The 19,297-nt window shown below is 43.1% G+C and overlaps 1 protein-coding gene across 10 annotated transcripts in view; it reads left to right on the forward strand.

Moving 5' to 3' along the window:
* Positions 1-19,297, forward strand: part of Bicd1 (BICD cargo adaptor 1) — a 105,584-nt gene that overhangs the window by 56,509 nt on the left and 29,778 nt on the right. For all 10 annotated transcript variants that reach the window (XM_070038533.1, XM_070038551.1, XM_070038542.1 and 7 more), the window contains exons 3-5: positions 495-647; positions 3,527-3,952; positions 17,774-18,868. In XM_070038533.1, coding sequence (XP_069894634.1) covers positions 495-647; positions 3,527-3,952; positions 17,774-18,868 — 1,674 coding nt within the window. The remainder of the gene's footprint in view (positions 1-494; positions 648-3,526; positions 3,953-17,773; positions 18,869-19,297) is intronic.

The raw sequence follows: 19,297 nt of genomic DNA on the forward strand, positions 1-19,297 counted from the left end.
TCTGTCTCCTGAGTAGTTAGGATTACAGTCTTGAGCCACCAACACCTGGCTCTTTTCTCTAATTCCTTTTAACAATCTTATTATGCCCTATATGAATGAATATGTGATAATTTCTTTTGTTATTCCTTCAAATAGCTAATATTTAGATTATTTCCAACTCAAATATATATATGGATTTAGTTCTTGTTTTAAATATCTTTATGAGATATATTGAAGAATTGTTTGTGTTTGTATGTGCTACTCCAGGGGCTTGAACTCAGGGCCTGGGTACTGTCCCTGAGATTTTTTTTTTCTTGCCCAAGGATAGTGCTCTATCACTTGAGCCACAGCACTACTTCTAATTTGGTCGTTAATTTGAAATAAGAGTCTCATGGACTTTCCTGGCCTGGCTGGCCTTGAATTGTGATCCTTAGATCTCAGCCTTCTGAATAACTAGGTTTACAGGGATGAGCCACCAAGGAAGTTCTGTAAGATCATTTGTTTTGTTGTTTCAGAACAATGAGATGGTGGAGCTTCAGAGAATCCGGATGAAGGATGAAATCCGTGAGTACAAATTCCGGGAGGCCCGCCTCCTTCAGGACTACACGGAGCTAGAAGAGGAGAACATCACACTGCAAAAGCTGGTGTCCACACTGAAGCAAAACCAGGTGAGCTTTCTGACAGCTAATGTTTAGTTTCCTCTTTCTTAGAAAGAAGCTTGTCAATTAATTTTTGTGGCCTTAGTCTTCTCTCTGCAATATTTGTGCTTTACAAATTTCTCAGCCTTCCTATTTGACCTGAAATGTTAAAAAAAAAATACACCTACAAGTAAAGTAATTGCCAATAAAATCTAAACAAATTAATATTGAGTAAGAATAATAATTCTACTTACACTGTAGGGTATTTTTGTTGTTGTTGTCATTGTTGTTGCTGTTTTGCCAGACCCAGGGCTTGAACTCAGGGCCTGTCTCCGAGCTTCTTTTTGCTCAAGGCTAGCATTCTACCACTTGAGCCACAGTTGCCACTTTTTCTGTTTTTGTGGTACTGAGGAATTGAACCCAGCTTCATGTACTCTAGGTAAGCACTCTACCACTAAGCCACATTCCCAGCCTATACTTAGTTTCATATTAATTTTTTTTAGAAGAAAGTTTATAAGATCATAATAAATTTAACCTGACAATTTCTAATTATAAGCCAGGTCTATAAACTTGGTTTTTGTTTGGTTTCGTTTTGTGCTGGTCCTGGGGTTTGAACTTAGGGCCTAGGCACTGTCCCTGAGCTTATTTTTGCTTAAGGCTAGTACTTTACCACTTGAGCCATAGCTCTACTTCTGGCTTTTTTGCTGGTAAATTGGAGATAATAGTTTCATGGACTTCCCTGCCTGGGCTGGCTTCAAACCCTTATCCTCAGATTTTAGCCTCCTGAATAAATAGGCTTACAGGCGTGAGTCATCATTGTCTGGCTGAATATCACAGTTTCAAATACCTTTTCCCTCTCTCTCTTGGCTCTTCCACATTTTGAGGGTTGCAGTCATATTGTTACTAAAATCAATAAGATTTCAGGAGCAGTCTCTAAAAGGGAAAAGTCCTTTCTTTGCCTGGCCCTTGAGTCCCAAATTCATGATGTTTTTTGCAGGAAGGAATTTTGGGATCTATTGAGGAGAGAGACCATGAAAGGTTATGGGTAGGTGGGTGCTTGTGGCTCACGCCTGTAATCTCAGTTCTTCAGGAGGCTGAGATCAGAGGATCATAGTTCAAAGCCAGCTTGAGCAAGAAAGTCTGTGAGATTCTTTTCTCCACTAAACTACAAAAAAAAAAAAAAAAGCTGGAAATAGAGCTGTGGCTCAAGTGGTAGAGTGCTAGCCTTGAGTACAAAAGCCCAGGGATAGCACCAGAGTTCAAGCCCCAGGACTATCGAGAGAAAGCTGGGTGTGGGGGGGAGGTAGGTTATTTGGTAAAGCAAAGGAACGATAGAAAGATGGCAATGATCCAGATGTGGATGCCAGCACATCTGCTAGTGAATAGGAGGAGAAATAACATCACAGGCTTGGGGGTTTGCCTCACATGTTCCCCTTTCACCTGACACTTGCTATATTTAGTCATTTTTGCTGTTGCACTGTTTCATCAATTGGGCCCAGAGATTTCAAGGTTGATTTGCTCATAGATGTCTGAGCATTCTTCAGAACAGATTGGCTGGGATGTCCTCTTTAAGATAGGTGCCCATCCCTAACAGAACCTTTTCCTTTTCAAATGCTTTTTGTGCCCAGAGGACTCATTCCCCAGTAATTCCCCCCAACTCCCCCGAACAGTTAATTATTTGAGCAAGCAGATAAGAGAGAGGACTGCTGTTTTTTCCCCTTTGGGTTTTTTTTTTTAATCTTTATCTTTTTTTTTTTTTTTTGGTCAGTCTGGGGCCTGAACTCTGGGCTTGGGCGCTGTCCCTCAGCTCTTCAGCTCAAGGTGAGCGCTCTGCCACTTGAGCCACAGCACCACTTTTGGTTTTCTAGTGGTTTATTGGAGATAAGAGTCTCATGGACTTTCCTGCCCCGGCTGGCTTTGAACCGAGATCCTCAGATCTTAGCCTCCTGAGTAGCTAAGATTATGGGAGTGAGCCACCGGTGCCCGGCCTTTTTTTTTTTTTTTTTTTTTTGAATACTGCTACCAGGGCTTGAATTCAAGGGCCTGGGAGCTGTCCCTGAGCTTCTTTTGCTCAAGGTTAGAGCTCTTATCATTGAGACACAGCCCTACTTCCATCTCATGAACTTTTCTATAATGGATTGCAGAATTGTGATCCTCAGATCTCAGCCTCCTGAGTAGCTAGGATTACAGGTCTGGTGCTTTTTACATTATTTTCTTTCTCTCCTTCCTTCCCTTCCCTTTGTTCTTCCTTCCCTTCCCTCCCTCCCTCCCTCTTTTCCTCCCTCCCTCCCTTCTTCCCTCTTTCCCTCCCTTCCTTCCTTCTTTCTGTTGTGAACTCTGGGCCTGGGCACTGTCCCTGAGCTCTTCAGCTCAAGGCCAGTGCTCTACCACTTGAGTCACAGCACCACTTCTGATTTTTTGGTTGTTAATTGGAGATAAAAATCTCATGGACTTGGGCTGGGAAGGTGGCTCAGTGGTAGAGCACTTGCCTTGCATGCCCGAGGCCCTGGGTTCGATTTCTCAGCACCACATAAACAAAAGAAAAAAGCTGGAAGTGGCACTGTGGCTCAAGTGGTAGAGCACTAGCCTTGAGCTGAAGAGCTGAGGGACAGTACCCAGGCCCAGAATTCAGGCCCCACAACCAGACCCAAAAACAAAACAAAACAAAACAAAACAAAAAAAATCTCATGGACTTTCCTGCCCAGGCTGGCTTTGAACTGTGATCCTCATATCTCAGCCTCCTGTGTAGCTAGGATTACAGGTGTGAGCCAGCAGCACCCAGCATTACATTATTTTCTAGCCTGATGTTAGATTCTTTTTCAGGATTTAAGGCCACTAGAGTGTCCAATGGCAGTTTTGTAAGACCCAAATTTTAGTTTTATGAATCTTCTCTAACCTATCTAATACAGGTTGAATATGAGGGCTTAAAGCATGAGATTAAACGATTTGAAGAAGAGACGGTCCTGCTGAACAGCCAGCTAGAGGATGCCATCCGGTTGAAAGAAATCGCTGAGCACCAGCTGGAGGAGGCCCTGGAGACATTAAAGAATGAGAGAGAGCAAAAAAACAACCTGCGGAAGGAGCTGGCCCAGTACATCAATCTCAGCGACAACCACATCAGTCTCTCAGTGGACGGACTCAAGTTCTCCGAGGAGTCTGGCGAGCCGAATAACGACGAGAAGATGAATGGACATATCCACGGGCCTCTGGTGAAGCTGAATGGAGACTATCGGACCCCAGCCTTAAGGAAAGGAGAGTCCTTGCACCCAGTCTCGGATTTATTCAGTGAGCTGAACATTTCAGAGATACAGAAATTGAAGCAGCAGCTTATGCAGGTAAGACCTTGGCCTGGGGCTACTGGTGGGATTTTTAAATTTTTTGTTTATTTTTTGGTGGGTCCTGGGGTTTGAACTTAGGACTGGATGCTGCCCCTTAGTTTTTGTGCTCAAGGCTAACACTCTACTACTTGAGCCACAGCGCCACTTCTGTCCTTTAGGTAGTAACTCGGAGATACGAGTCTCCTGGGTTTTTCTGTCTGGCCTGGCTTCAAACTGTGATCCTTACATCTCAGCCTCCTGAGTAGCCAGGATTACAGGTGTGAGCCACCAGTGCCTGGAGGGTTGAGAGATTTTTGGTTTGCATGTTTTAGTCCCAGATTTATTATTATTATTATTATTATTATTATTATTATTATTATTATTATTATTATTATTATTGTGTGTGTATACATGTGTGTGAATATACCAGTACTGGGACTTGAATCTAGTGCTCTTGATTTGCTTTTTCCCCTCAAGGATGTCACTTGAGCCACACCTCTATTCTCAAGGTTTTTTTTTTTTTGCTCCAGACCAGGCCTCTAATATCTGATGTTTACACTGTACACTTATTCGAGAGCAGGCCTCGAATATGTCATTGCTTACACTCTATAACTTAAACCACAGCTCCATTTCCAACTTTTTACTGGAGATAATTTTAATAATTTTAATTGGAGATAAGAGACTCATGGGCTTTCCTGCCTGGGCTGGCGTGGAACTGTGATCCTGAGATCTCAGCCTCCTGAGTAGCTAGGGCCCTGGCTGACTTCCAAAAACTTTATACAAGGAAAAAGGCAGTAAATGCATTTCTCCATTGCAAACAACTATACAGTTCCAAGTGGCTTTTCCTAGGAACACTCTTAAGCTTTAAAAGGCACAAAAGAAGCTGGGAGGCTGAGATCTGAAGATTACAGTTTGAAGTCTGCCTGGGCAGGAAAGTCTGTGAGACATCTTCAATTAACCACCAAAAAGCCAGAAGTAGAGCTGTAACTCTAGTAGTAGAGAGCTAACCGTGAGGGGGAAAAAAAAGCTCAGGAACAATGCCCAAGCGGGGCCCTAAGTTCAAGCCCTAGGACTGGCACAAACAAACCAACGCCAAAAAAGGCACAAAAATTTCCTAGATATAAATTAGCCAGGAGACCTACAATTACAAATACAGGTTGAAAATCTGAAGCCAAAAGGTTTTAGATCTTCCAACATGAGCTAAGTCTTCAATTTTTAGCATCTTCCAAACAAATACCTTATGAATGTTCATTCAGACTTTTAACTTTATCTTAGTAAACTGTCTTTTGTTGATGTTAGTGATGTTGGTGGTTGTGAGGCTTGAACTCAGAGCCTGGGCACTGTCCCTGAGCTCTGTTGATCTAGGCTAGTGTCCTATCACTTTGAGCTACAGCTCCATTTCTGGTTTTCTGGTAGTTAATTGGAGAAAAGAGTCTCCTGGACTTTCCTGCCTGGGCTGGCTTTGAACCACTATCCTCAGATCTCAGCTTTCTGAGTAGCTAGGGTTACAGGTGTGAGCCACAGGCACTGGCCTATGTCTTCTTAAGCTTTTTGTTTTACTGCTAGTCCCTAATCATATGCTAATGGAAATCTTCTCTGCCAGATTGTGGCTTCACTGCCATCTGGGGTTTAAATGTTCTGCAAATTACTGGGCTCCTATAGATTTACCCAACCAGGAACCAGTTTAACAAACGTAGTAGGTGATTAAATTTGAAGCTTACTCTTCAATTGCAATATTATCCCTCCAAAATAGCTGGTAATGAGAGGCTTAAGACTTGGCCAATCTTTTTTTTTTTTTGGGTCCGGTCGTGGGGCTTGAACTCTGGGCCTGGGCGCTGTCCCTCAGCTCTTCAGCTCAAGGCTAGCACTCTACCACTTGAGCCACAGCGCCACTTCCGGCTTTTTTCTTTTTTGCTTATGTAGTGCTGAGGAATCGAACCCATGGCCTCGAGCATGCAAGGCAAGCGCTCTACCACTGAGCCACCTTCCCAGCCCCAATCATTTATTTTTTGAGGAAGAAGTTTCTAAGAGAGTATTTGCTTTCTTAGTATTGAATTTGGTTTCAGAGATGAGCATATAATCCTAGCTCCTCAGGAGGCTGAGATTTGAGAATCATGGTTGAAAGCCAAGCCCAGGCAGACAAATTTGTGACACTTTTACTCCAGTTAACCAGCAAAACAGCCGAAGTGGAGGTGTGCTCAAGTGGTAGAACACAGACTGGAATGAAAAAGCCAAATGGGGGTGTAAGGCCTTGAGTTCAAGCTCTGGTGCTAGCAGGAAAAAAAAAAAATGTTGAAGAATAAGAATAAGAAAGTAGCCCTCAACAGTGAGATTGACATGTGGGAATTGTAAGGCCTTGAGTTCAAGCTCTGGTGCTAGCAGGAAAAAAAAAAAAGAATGTTGAAGAATAAGAATAAGAAAGTAGCCCTCAACAGTGAGATTGACATGTGGGAATGGGACCAGACCTCACTGTAGCTCTCCCAAGTTACAGGAGGCTCAGCATCCCTAGTCCCAACTCTGCCCCACCCAGTAAGTACAAGTTATATCACCTTAGTTAATAGGATGACCAACAGTTCCCATACATTCCAGCTGACTGTGGGTCAGCTGCTAGCTTTTCTTTTTTTTTTTTTTTTTTTTTTTTTGAGGTTTAACACTTGAACTTCCCATAAAATGGGATTATGAGAGCCCTGCACTGATACTTCACACCTGTAATCCCAGCTACTCAGGAAGCTGAGATCTGGAGGATCACAGTTCCAAGCCAGCCTGGGTATAAGAGTCCATGATACTCTATCTCCAATGAATCACCAAAGCCAGAAGTGGTGCTGTGACTCAAGTAGTAGAGCTTTAGCCTTGAGCACAAAAGCTCAGGGACAAGCCAGGTGCTGTTGGCTCACACCTGTAATCCTAGCTACTTAGGAGGCTGAGATGAGGATCATGGTTCAAAGCCAGCCCAGGCAGGAAAGTCCATAGACTCTTATCTCCAGTTAACCATCAGAAAACCAGAAGTGGTGCTGTGGCACTAGCCTTGAGCTGAAGAGCTGAGGGATCCGCCCAGGGCCAGAGTTCAAGACTCAAGATTGACCAAAAAAAAAAAAAAAAAAAAAGCTCAAGGACAGTGCCCAGGCCCCTGAGTTCAAGCTCCAGGACACACACACACACACACACACACACACACACACACACACACACACACACACACACACACACACACACACACACACACACACACACACACACACACACACACACACACACACACACACACACACACACACACACACACACACACACACTATTATTTTTTATAAAGCACCCAACTTTTTTACCTGTTGCTAGTCTTGCTATTATTATTTTTTATATTATTATTACCACCACCAATACCAGGGCTTGGAATTCAGGGCTTATTCTCTCACTGCTGGCACTCTACCACTTGATTCATGCTTCTAGTCAGGCATTTTCCTGGTTCAATAAGAGTCTCTCAGATTTTTTTCTGCCTGGGGTTGTCTTGGGACTGTGATCTGTTGATCGCAGCCGGCTGAGTGGCAGGCTCTCCCTGGGAGGTAGGATACAACATTTCTTTCCAGTTTTTGAACTCTGACTTGTAGTTGTTCCAGGCCTGGCATTGCTGCCACTTCTAAGTCCTGTGGGGCCTCAGCTTATTGGGATGTGATAGCTGGTATTTTCATAGTTCCCAACTCTCAAGATTTCTCTGGGCATGAATCCAAAATATTATCTAGTGACAGCTGTGTGCCTGTGCATAGTCACTGTGGACAGTTGGTGACAACATTAAGGCACACAGACCAGGATATATAGCATCCTAAAGGGAAAATAGAGACAACATTTTTGTTTTTGTTTTTGTCAGTGGTGGAGCTTGAACTCAGGGCCTGTGCGCTGTCTCTGAGCTCTTTTGCTCAAGGCTAGTGCTCTACCACTTCGAGCCACAGCACCACTTCCATTTTTCTGGTGGTTGACTGGAAGTAAGAGTCTCATGGCCTTTCCTGCCCAGGTTGGCTTTGAACCATAATTTTTAGATCCCAGCCTTCTAAGTAGTTAGGATTATAGACATGAGCCAACAGTGTTTGGCAAAATGGAATTTTATTTATTTATTTATTTATTTTTGGTCGGTCATGGGGCCTGAACTCTGGGCCTGGGCACTGATCCTCAGCTCTTCAGCTCAAGGCTAGTGCTCTACCACTTGAGTCACAATGCGACTTCTGGTTTTCTGGTGGCTTATTGGAGATCTGAGTCTCATGAACTTTCCTGCCCAGGCTGGCTTTGAACCATGATCCTTATAATCTCAGCAACCTGAGTAACTAGGATTACAGGTATGAGCCATTGGCGCTCGGCAAAATGGAATTTATTTATTTATTTATTTAGGTTGTGGGGTCTGAACTCTGGGCCTGGGCGCTGTCCCTCAGATCTTCAGCTCAAGGCTAGTGCTCTACCACTTGAGCCACAGTGCCACTTCTGGTTTTTTCTACTTATGTGGTACTGAGGAATCGAACCCATGGCCTCATGCATGCAAAGCAAGCACTCTACCACTGAGCCACCTTCCCAGCCCATCAAAGGGGTTCTTAATTGGGGGGAGGGGGAGGAATCTTAAAAATTTTCCATTTTGGGGCTGGGAAAACAAACAACAACAACAACAAAAACCTTTGATGTTGGGCGCTGGTGGCTCATGTCACCAGCAAGAGCACTAGCCTTGAGTGGAAAAAGCTAAGGGATAACACCTAGGCCCTGAGTTCAAGCTCCAGTACTGGCACACACACATACATACACACAACTAAAACAATGTGTTTTTTCTTCAAACCCACTAAGAAAGCAGATTTTTAAACTGAGAAATATATGAGGCCATGCATATGTTAACTAGTTTAATTTAGCCATTTCACAATGTATTTCTATTTCAGAACATTCTGTTGCACATGTCAAATAGTATTTTTATCTGTCAATTAAAGTTAAATGTAAAGCTGGACACTGAAGACTCACACCTGTAATCCTAGTTACTTAGGAGGCTAAGAGCAGAGAGGAGAGTGGTTCAAAGCCAGCTTGGACAGGAAAGTCCATGAGAATCTTATCTCCATTAACCAACAAAAAGCCAAAAGTGGATTTGTGGCCCAAATAGTCGAACACCAGCCTTGAGAGAAAAAGCTAAGGGATAACACCCATGGTCTGAATTTAGGCCTCATTACACACACACACACACACACACACACACACACACACACACACACACACACACACACACACACACACACACACACACACACACACACACACACACACACACACACACACACACACACACACGAATTTTGAAGAATTATTTCGAAGATAGCAAACCTAGGTTGTACTGTTTTTACCTTGTAAGACTCCATATATATATATATATATATATATATATATATATATATATTTTTTTTTTTTTTTTTTTTTTTTTTGTCGGTTGTGGGGCTTGAACTCTGGGCCTGGGCGTTGTCCCTCAGCTCTTCAGCTCAAGGCGAGCGCTCTACCACTTGAGCTACAGCGCCACTTCCGGTTTTCTGGTGGTTTATTGGAGATAGGAGTCTCACGGTCTTTCTTGCCCGGGCTGGCTTTGAACCGTGATCCTCAGATCTCAGCCTCCTGAGTAGCTAGGATTACAGGCGTGAGCCACCAGCGCCCGGCTTTTTTTTTTTTTTTTTTTTTTTTACCCCCCTATGTTCTTAGCCTGGCACTGGTGGCTTACACCTGTAATCCTAGCTACTCAGGAGTCTGAGATCTGAGGATCTCAGTTCAAAGCCAACCCAGTCAGGAAAAGTCCACGAGACTCTTATCTCCAATTAACTATCAGAAAACCAGAAGTGGGGCTATGGCTCAAGTGATAGAGTCCTAGCCTTGAGCTTAATCGCTCAGGGATAGCACCCAGGCCCAGAGTTCAAGCCTATGACTGACCATAAATATATAAATAAATAAGAATAAAAATAAAAATAAATTATATTCTCTCTGCTTGAATGTTAGCACATACAGCCCCCAATACACCAAGTCAATGTTATACTGCCATCTGCTGGGAGATGGTAAGAATAAGGCTCAAAATCTAGCTGGGCAGAAGTGAATACCTGTAGTGTCAGGCTTTCTGGCGGCTGCAGCAAGAAGATTGCTTGTGTCCAGGAATTCAAGGCAGCCTGAACAACATGACCCTCATCTCAGAAACATAGTGAAACTTAAAACCCTGGAGCAAGCTCTTTCCAGCTTTGGAGAGTTGTTAGTATCTAAGTGGAAACTGCCATCAGTTTTTAAGGTGTCAAGTAGGTTCTGCTATCATTTTATTGAACATGTCATTGAATAGATGAACCACAGAAAGGGTGTAGAAGGCAAGGGATAGTAGACTGGTACCTATATCAGCCTTTATATGAAGGGGTGTGTGTGTATGTGTGTGTGTGTGTGTTGGCACAGGGGCTTGGATTCATGACCTTGTACTTTGCCTAGCTTTTGTGCTCAAGGCTAGTGCTTTACCACTTGAGCTTCACCTCCACTTCTGGCTTTTTAGTTGTTAATTGGAGATAAGAGGCTTGTGGACTTTTCTGCATAGGCTGGCTTTGAACTATGATCCTCAGATCTCAGCCTCCTGAGTAGCCAGCTAGGATTATAGGCATGAGCTACCAGTGCCCAGCTAGAGGGTGTTTTTTTTTCCCCAAAGAAATTTGAGATGAATATTTTACTTCATTATGTCCTCCTGGGTTTTGGAGTAATCATTAACAAAACTCTAGATTTTAGTTATTATGCTAATTTTCATGTAACACTAGAAATATAGTTAAAATACATTTTATTCATCTGAGCATCTTTATAAACTTGTCAAGAGGCCTTGGTAATTACCAGAGCATTTGGTGCCAGCCTGTATTTACCAAAGTAAACTTTAGGTTGTTGGGTGTTTTGTTCTTTTGTTTTTGTTTTTGTTTTTGTTTTTGTCAATCATGGGTCTTGAACTCAAGGCCTGAACACTGTCCCTGAGCTTTTTTGTTCAAGGCTAGCACTCTCCCATTTGAGCCACAAGTGCCACTTCTGGCTTTTTTCTGTGTATGTGGTACTGAGGAATCGAACCCAGGGCTCCATGCATGCTAGGGGAGCACTCTACCGCTGAGCCACATTCCCAGCCCCTCACTTCTAGTTTTTCTTGTGGTTAATTGGAGGTAAGAGTTTCATGGACTTTCCTGGCCAGGCTGGCTTCAAACGGCCATCCTCAGATCTCAGCCTCCTGAGTCACTAGGATTACAGCCGTGAACCACTAACGCCTAGTAAGCCTTAGATTATTATTGGAAAAATCGTTTTGACTTTTTGGTCCCCTGAAGGCCTCACTGATTCAAATAGACCATAGTTGATGTTTTCCAGTGACAATCAAGTACCTTAATTAGTTTTATTAGAATGAAAATAAGTAGTCTCTGACTAGAAAAACCAGCTAAATTACTTAATCAATTTAAAGAAGTCTTGAATGCTGGTGATGAAATTTCTTCCTTCAATAAGCAGCCCTCTGTTTAACTTTACATTCACACCAGAGAATCTCCTCTTCCTCCTCCTTCTCTTCCTCCTTCCCTTCTTCCTTTCCCCTCCCTCCCCTCTCCTTTCCTTTTTTTCCTCAACTCTCCCCTCCTCCATTCCCCACTTCTTCTCCTTCTCTCTTCCCACTGACTATATAATTTTATAGGTGAATAGCACTAGTGGCTCACAAGGGTAATCCTAACTTCTGAAGGAGATGAGCTACAGAGGATGGAGGTTCAAAGCCAGCAAAGCAGTCAAATCCATGAGACACTCCAGTTAATCAACAAAATGCTTGGCTAGAGGTGTAGGTCAAGTGGTTAGAACACCAGCTGTGAGCAGGAGAGACAAGCAAGAACTTCAGGCCCTGAGTTCAAATCCTATCACTGCCAAAAAAAAGTAACGATAATTTCACATGTAGTATGAGAAAACAATGTTTCTGTAGAATATAAATTAGTGTTTTGTTGTGATCTGGTTGATAATGGAAGAAATGGCTCCGTGTTATATTTGGATGTACTCCAATAAAAACAATTATAATTTTTTCTGTAAAAATGGTCAGAGGTGTGATGGAAATTTGCTATATATACTATATAGTGTATATATATATACACTATATAGTGTATATAGTGTATATAGTGTATATAGTGTATAGTGTATATAGTGTATATAGTGTATATAGTGTATATAGTACACTATATACACTATATAGTGTATATAGTGTATATGTGTATATATATACCCCATTTAATTGTAGCAGTTGTATGGAGTAGGTTTTGTTGTTGTTGTCTTTGTCCTGGGGTTTGAATTCAGGGCCTAGGCACTGTCCCTAAGCTTCTTTTGCTCAAGGCTAGCACTCTACCACTTGAGCCACAGTGCCACTTCTGGCTTTTTTCTGTTTATGTGGTACTGAGGAATTGAACCCAGGGCTTCATGCATGCCAGTCAAGTGCTATACCAAAAAGCCACATTCCCAGCTTGTTTTTATTTTTTGTTTGTTTGTTTATTTTTGTGCTAGTACTAGAGCTTAAACTCAGGGCTTTGTGCTATCACTAAAAAGTAAATGAGAATTCTCACTCAAGGCTCTACTACTTGAGCCACAACTCCACTTCCAGCTTTTTTCTGATTAATTAGAGATAAGAGCCTCATGGACTTTCCTGCCTGCCCTAGCTTGGAACTGAGATCCTCAGATCTCAGCCTCCTGATTAGCTAGGATTACAGGTGTGAACCACCAGCACTTGGCCTATTTTGATTTCTTACCCAGCTGACTGACTTGAGCCTCTGGGTGTGTTCATGGGAGATTTCCTTTATCTTTGTACTCTCCCAAGTCTAGACTCTCATGATTGATGCATTCCTTCCCCTGGTATTTCTTTGTTCTCTGAAATCTTTCTTTACAGAGTTCTCTTCTATAAGGGCTCACTCAGATACGCATTTCCCAAACTTGCTTCCTTTCAAGCAAAGAATATTATTTGCATCTTAATTCTCTTTGCACATACTGATAAGAACTATCCTTAGGTTGCTATAAGAATGACACTGATCATTCAGGTGTCAGGTTGAGAGCCAGATGACTCAACAAAACCTAAACATAGAATTGCTGGTGACTCATCAGTCCTGCTTCTGGGGATAGATCCAGAAGAATTGAAGTCAGTGCCCAGGAGAGACGCCTGTCTGCATTGCCTTGTTATTAGACTAGCTAAGATGTGGAGGCAAGCAAAGGCAAGGAAAATGCAGGTTAGGCATGTTAGCGCACTACCAACCAACAGATAGGAGAATTGAAAATTTGAGAGTAGCCTGGGTTGCATACACCGACTCCAAAGGTTAAAAAAAAAAAAAAAAAAAAGCAGAGGGAGGTGAAGGCCTGGTGCTGGTGGCTCATACCTGTATTCCTAGCTATTCAAGAGACAGATCTGAGGATTGCAGTTCAAAGCCAGCCCAGTCAAGAGAGTCTGTGAGACTCTAATCACCAATTAAGCACCAAAAAAGCTGAAAGTGGAGCTGTGGCTCAAGTGGTAGAGCACTGGCCTTGAGCACCAAAGCTTGGGGACAGCACCCAGGCCCAGAGTTCAAGCCCCAGGACCAGCATACACCCAAAAATATGAGTTCTGATGATCTTTTCTTTGTTCTTTCACGAATCTATCCAGTTACATGCAAATATATTAACAATAAACCAGTGAAATTAAAAATAACTTCAGAAGGATATATTAACAGCAGTAATGGCTAGCATATACTGTGTTCTTAGGCTATATTTTACATGTGCCACATAGGTTTTCTGGCCAAACAACCGGCAGTACCCCTAAAAAAAAATCCCTCAGTTCCAGAAAGAAGTCTATAAAGGAAGAGAAATCAGTAGCTATTCTTAGTCACGATATAAGACTATAATTAACTCCTCAAGTATCTTAGATACAAGTCTGTTAGTCTACAGAGATTAAAATAGTGGCACTTAAAATATAAAGTTGTTTTCAGCTTTAAAGTGCTCTGCACTTGTTCAATCAAAGCACAAGGACGCTGAAATGGTCTGAACACTTGCTCTTCAAAATCCAAATCCAATTTAGGATACACAGAGCCGTAATAGAATGCTGGAAGTTTATACATTCATCTGTAACTTAGTAATTTAATATTATTTTTTGGCCAGATCACCTTAATTTTCTAGGGAAGAGGACTCAGTCTATCATATATATCATATACTATATATCTATGTAATACATATATTGTATAGGGCTGGGAAGGTGGCTCAGTGGTAGAGCGCTTGCCTTGCATGCATGAGGCTCTGGGTTCGATTCCTCAGCACATAAGCAAAAAGAAAAAAAGCCGGAAGTGGCGCTGTGGCTCAAATGGTAGAGTGCTAGCCTTGAGCTGAAGAGCTGAGGGACAGCGCCCAGGCCCAGAGTTCAGGCCCACAACTGGACCCCAAAAAAAAAAAACAAAAACAAATAAATATATTGTATAATATATAGTATATAATATTACATATATCTATATATTGCATATGATATATGTGATATAAATATGTTTATGTTGTATATAATATATGCACATGTAAATATATATTTCTATTTATCATAATTTTATTTATTATTTACTACATTTGTATAAGTATATATGTATATAATTTATAACATTTATATATTGTTATAATTATATATACTCTACATATGTTCATATATCAATGTATAAATACACTAATATAAATTTTATACTCAGTTAATTTTTATTTTTATTTATTTATTTTTTTGTTAGTCATGGGGCTTGAACTCTGCCATGAGTCGCCAGTGCTCAGCTCCCATGCCCAATATATTTCTGATAAAATCAGTTGAGACCAGGTACTAGTGGCTCATGCCTGTAATCTTAGCTACTCTGGAGGCTGAGATCTGAGAATCATGATTCAAAGCCAACTCAGGCGGCAAAGTCCATGAGACTATTACTTCCAGTTAAACACCAGAAAACTGAAAGTGGAGTCATGGCTCAAAGTGGTACAGTGCTAGTCTTGAGCAAAAAAGCTCAAGGATGGGTTGGGGATTTAGCTCAGTTGGAAGAGCACTTGCCTAGCAAGTGCAGGACCCAGAGTTTTTGTCCTGAGTTTGATCCTCAGCTCTTGGGGGAGAGGGGATAGCTCAAGGGCCGTGCTCAGGCCCTGAGTTCAAGCCCCACAACTGACAAAAGAAAAAAAAAAAAATTTATTGGGCATTGGAAATAGGATTGTATCTAGTACACACATGAAAGAGAGGAGGCTTTCTTCATGTATTACTTGAGAAGAAACTGGTAGACTTTTGTCCTTTCAGCCATTGAAAATGTGTGTGTTAAATATGAACTGTCAGCCAGCATATGGACCAAAAGCAGTTCTAAATACATTAGCACTTTGTTGCGTGTATGCTAGTATTGGGTCTTGAACTCAGGGCCTTGTGCTCTTGCTTGTCTTTTTTGCTCATGACCGGTGCTCTACCACTTGAACCATGCCTCCACTTCTAGGCTTTTTGTTGGTTAATTGGAGATAAGATTCTCAGGGACTTTTTTTCCCCAGTCTGACTTTGAACTGCGATCCACAGAACTCAGCCTCCAGAGTAGCTAGGATTAGAGATGTGAAACGTAGTGCTGAGCATGTTACTTCCTTTATCAGAATACTTTTCCCTCTGAAACAACCTTGTGCAACAGTTCATTTTGGTTTGATTTTTGTCTTTTTTCCGAAGGCTTTTCCTATTGAAGGGCTTTTGGAAACAGCGTTGTCATATCCACTAATGAAATAATATTGAGGCTCTTAGAGGAAGGTCATTGAAGTTTCAAGGAAAAAAACAGCAAAAACTCCTGGACTCCATTTCTATTGAGATTGATCATAATGCCAGTAATTGAATATTTAGATTCTCCATTTCCTTTATGAAAAATTCAATGGATTTGCTTTCCATCAAATACCATATTGTGAATTATATACTTTTTAGATTGACTTATCAAAATTGCTGAATAAGCCTGGTGCTGGTGGCTCAGGCCTGTAATCCTAGCTACTCAGATCTGAGGATCACAGTTCAAATCTAGCCTGGGCAAGAAAGTCTATGAGATTCTTATCTTGAGTTGATTAGCAAAAAGCCAGAAGTGTACCTGTGGCTCAAGTGGTAGATTGCTAGCCTGAAGCAAAAAGCTAAAGGACAGTTCTCAGGCCCTGAAGTCAAGCTCCAGTACCAGTACAAAGAAAGAAAGAAAAAACTTGAATAAGAAAACAACCCTAGGGCTGGGAAGGTGGCTCAGTGGTAGAGTGCCTGCCCTGCATGCATGAGGCCCTGGGTTCGATTCCTCAGTACCACATAAGCAGGAAAAAAAAGCCAGAAGTGGTGCTGTGGCTCAAGTGGTAAAGTGCTAAGCCTTGAGCTGAAGAGCTGAGGGACAGCGCCCAGGCCCAGAGTTCAGGCCCACGACCGGACCCAAAAAAAGAAAAAAGAAACCTACCCTAAGTTAATTTTATTTATTTATTTATTTATTTATTTATTTATTTATTTATTTATTTATTTATTTACTTTGGTCCGGTCGTGGGGCCTGAACTCTGGGCCTGGACCCTGTCCCTCAGCTCTTCAGCTCAAGGCTAGCGCTCTACCACTTGAGCCACAGCGCCACTTCTGGCTTTTTTCTTTTTGCTTATGTGGTGCTGAGGAATCGAACCCAGGGCCTCATGCATGCAAGGCAGGTGCTCTACCACTGAGCCACCTTCCCAGCCCTTCGTAAGTTGTTTTTTGTTTTTTGGATTTTTTTTTTGTCAGTTGTAGGGCTTGAACTCTGGGCTGGGCGCTGTCCCTCAGTTCTTCAGCTCAAGGCTAGCACTCTACCACTTGAGTCACAGAATCAGAATCACTTCCGGCTTTTTTTTTTTTTCTGCTTATGTGGTGCTAAGGAATCGAACCTAGGGCCTCAGGCATCCAAAACAAGCACTCTACCACTGAGCCACCTTCCCAACCGCTCTAAGTTAATTTTATATCATGGGAATATTGGATCTGCTACAGTTTTTTAAATTTTATTTTATTTTTTGTGCTAGTCCTGGGGTTTGAACTCAGGGCCTGTTCCTCAGGCTTTTATGCTCAAGACTAGCACTTTACCACTTGAAGTACAGCTCCACTTCCAGTTTTTTGCTGGTTCACTGGAGATAAGAGTTTCACGAACTTTCCTGCCCAGGCTGGCTTTGAACCTCGATTCTTAGCTCTTAGACTCCTGAGTAGCTAGGATTACAAGCAGGAGTGCTGGTACCAGCACTACTACAGTCGTTTTTTTTGTTGTTGTTTTTTTTTTTGCTGGGCCTAAGGCTTGAACTCAGGGCCTGGGTGCTATCCCTGAGCTGCTTTATGCTCAAAGCTAGCTCTCTACCACTTGAGTCATAGTGCCACTTTCAGCCTTTTCCATGTAGTTTATTGGAGATAAAGAGTCTCACAGCCTGGCACTGGTGGCTCACACCTGTAATCCTGGCTACTCAGGAGGCTGAGATCTGAAGATCGTGGTTCAAAGCCAGCCCTGGCAGCCCGGTCCATGAGTCTCTTATCTCCAATAAACCACCAGAAAACTGGAAGTGGCGCAGTGGCTCAAGTGGTAGAGCACTAGCCTTGAGCTGAAGAGGTCAGGGACAGTGCCCAGACCCAGAGTTCTAGCCCCATGACCAAACAAAACAAAAAAAGAGCCTCACAGACTTTTCTGTCCAGGCTGGCTTTGAATGGTTATCCTCATTTCTCAGCCTCCTGAGTGGGTAGGATTACAGGTGTGAACCACCAATACCTGACCTGCTGCAGTTTTTTGAACATGCAGGTGTTAACTGGACCAAGTTCATCATTCCACTGAAGTTATTCAGAGACTGTCTTTTGCATTGCAGGTAGAGAGGGAAAAGGCCATTCTTTTGGCCAACCTGCAAGAGTCACAGACCCAGCTGGAGCACACCAAGGGTGCGCTGACGGAGCAGCATGAGCGAGTACACCGGCTCACGGAGCATGTAAATGCCATGAGAGGCTTGCAGAGCAGCAAGGAACTGAAAGCAGAGCTGGATGGGGAGAAGGGCCGGGACTCCACAGAGGAGGCCCACGACTATGAGGTAGACATCAATGGCTTGGAGATCCTCGAATGCAAATACCGGGTTGCGGTCACCGAGGTGATTGATTTGAAAGCAGAAATTAAGGCCTTAAAAGAGAAATACAATAAGTCTGTGGAGAACTATACAGAAGACAAGGCTAAGTACGAGAGTAAGATCCAGATGTATGATGAACAGGTGACAAACCTGGAGAAGACCACCAAGGAGAGCGGCGAGCAGATGGCACACATGGAGAAAGAGCTGCAAAAGATGACCAGCATCGCCAATGAAAATCACAATACACTGAACACGGCCCAGGATGAGCTGGTCACGTTCAGTGAGGAGCTTGCTCAGCTTTATCATCACGTGTGTCTGTGTAACAATGAGACTCCCAACAGGGTGATGTTGGACTATTATAGACAAAGCAGAGTCACCCGGAGTGGCAGTCTGAAGGGGCCAGATGACCCCAGGGGACTCTTGTCACCACGACTCGCCAGGCGGGGGGTGGCATCTGCAGTAGAACCCAAGACCTCATCAGATCCAGGTCCCAAAGAAAATGCTGAGGCCAGCAAAGAGCCGAGTCCAACGAAAACCCCCACAATCTCTCCCGTCATCACCGCGCCCCCCTCCTCTCCAGTGTTAGACACAAGTGACATTCGCAAAGAACCAATGAACATCTACAACCTCAATGCCATCATCCGGGATCAGATTAAGCACCTGCAGAAGGCGGTGGACAGGTCCCTGCAGCTGTCTCGTCAGAGAGCAGCAGCTCGGGAGCTGGCCCCCATGATTGATAAAGACAAGGAAGCCTTAATGGAAGAGATCCTCAAGCTCAAGTCCTTGCTGAGCACAAAGAGGGAACAGATCGCCACCCTTCGGGCTGTACTGAAGGCCAATAAACAGGTAATTCCTGTCTACCCATGTCAGCATGTTAGGGCAAGAAGGCTGAAAGTCCCTGATTTGATGGAATTCCTAGGATGATCAAGATAAGAGTTCAGACTTGGGCTGGGAAGGTGGCTCAGTGATAGAGCGCTTGCCTTGCATGCCTGAGGCCCTGGGTTCGATTCTTCAGCACCACATAAGCAAAAAGAAAAAAGCCGGAAGTGGCGCTGTGGCTCAAGTGGTAGAGCGCTAGCCTTGAGCTGAAGAGCTGAGGGACAGCACCCAGGCCCAGAGTTCAGGACCCCCCCCCCCAAAAAAAAGAGTTCAGACTTCTTGGTCATGGTGGCTCACAGCTGTAATCTTAGCAACTCAGGAGGCTGAGATCTGAGGGTCTAATTCAGAGCCAGCCTGGATAGAAAAGCCTGCGAGACTTTATCTCCAGGTAACCAG

Source organism: Dipodomys merriami, unplaced genomic scaffold (assembly GCF_024711535.1).
Source record: "Dipodomys merriami isolate MVZ:Mamm:240054 unplaced genomic scaffold, mDipMer1.0.p SCAF_10, whole genome shotgun sequence".
Lineage (NCBI taxonomy): Eukaryota > Metazoa > Chordata > Mammalia > Rodentia > Heteromyidae > Dipodomys > Dipodomys merriami.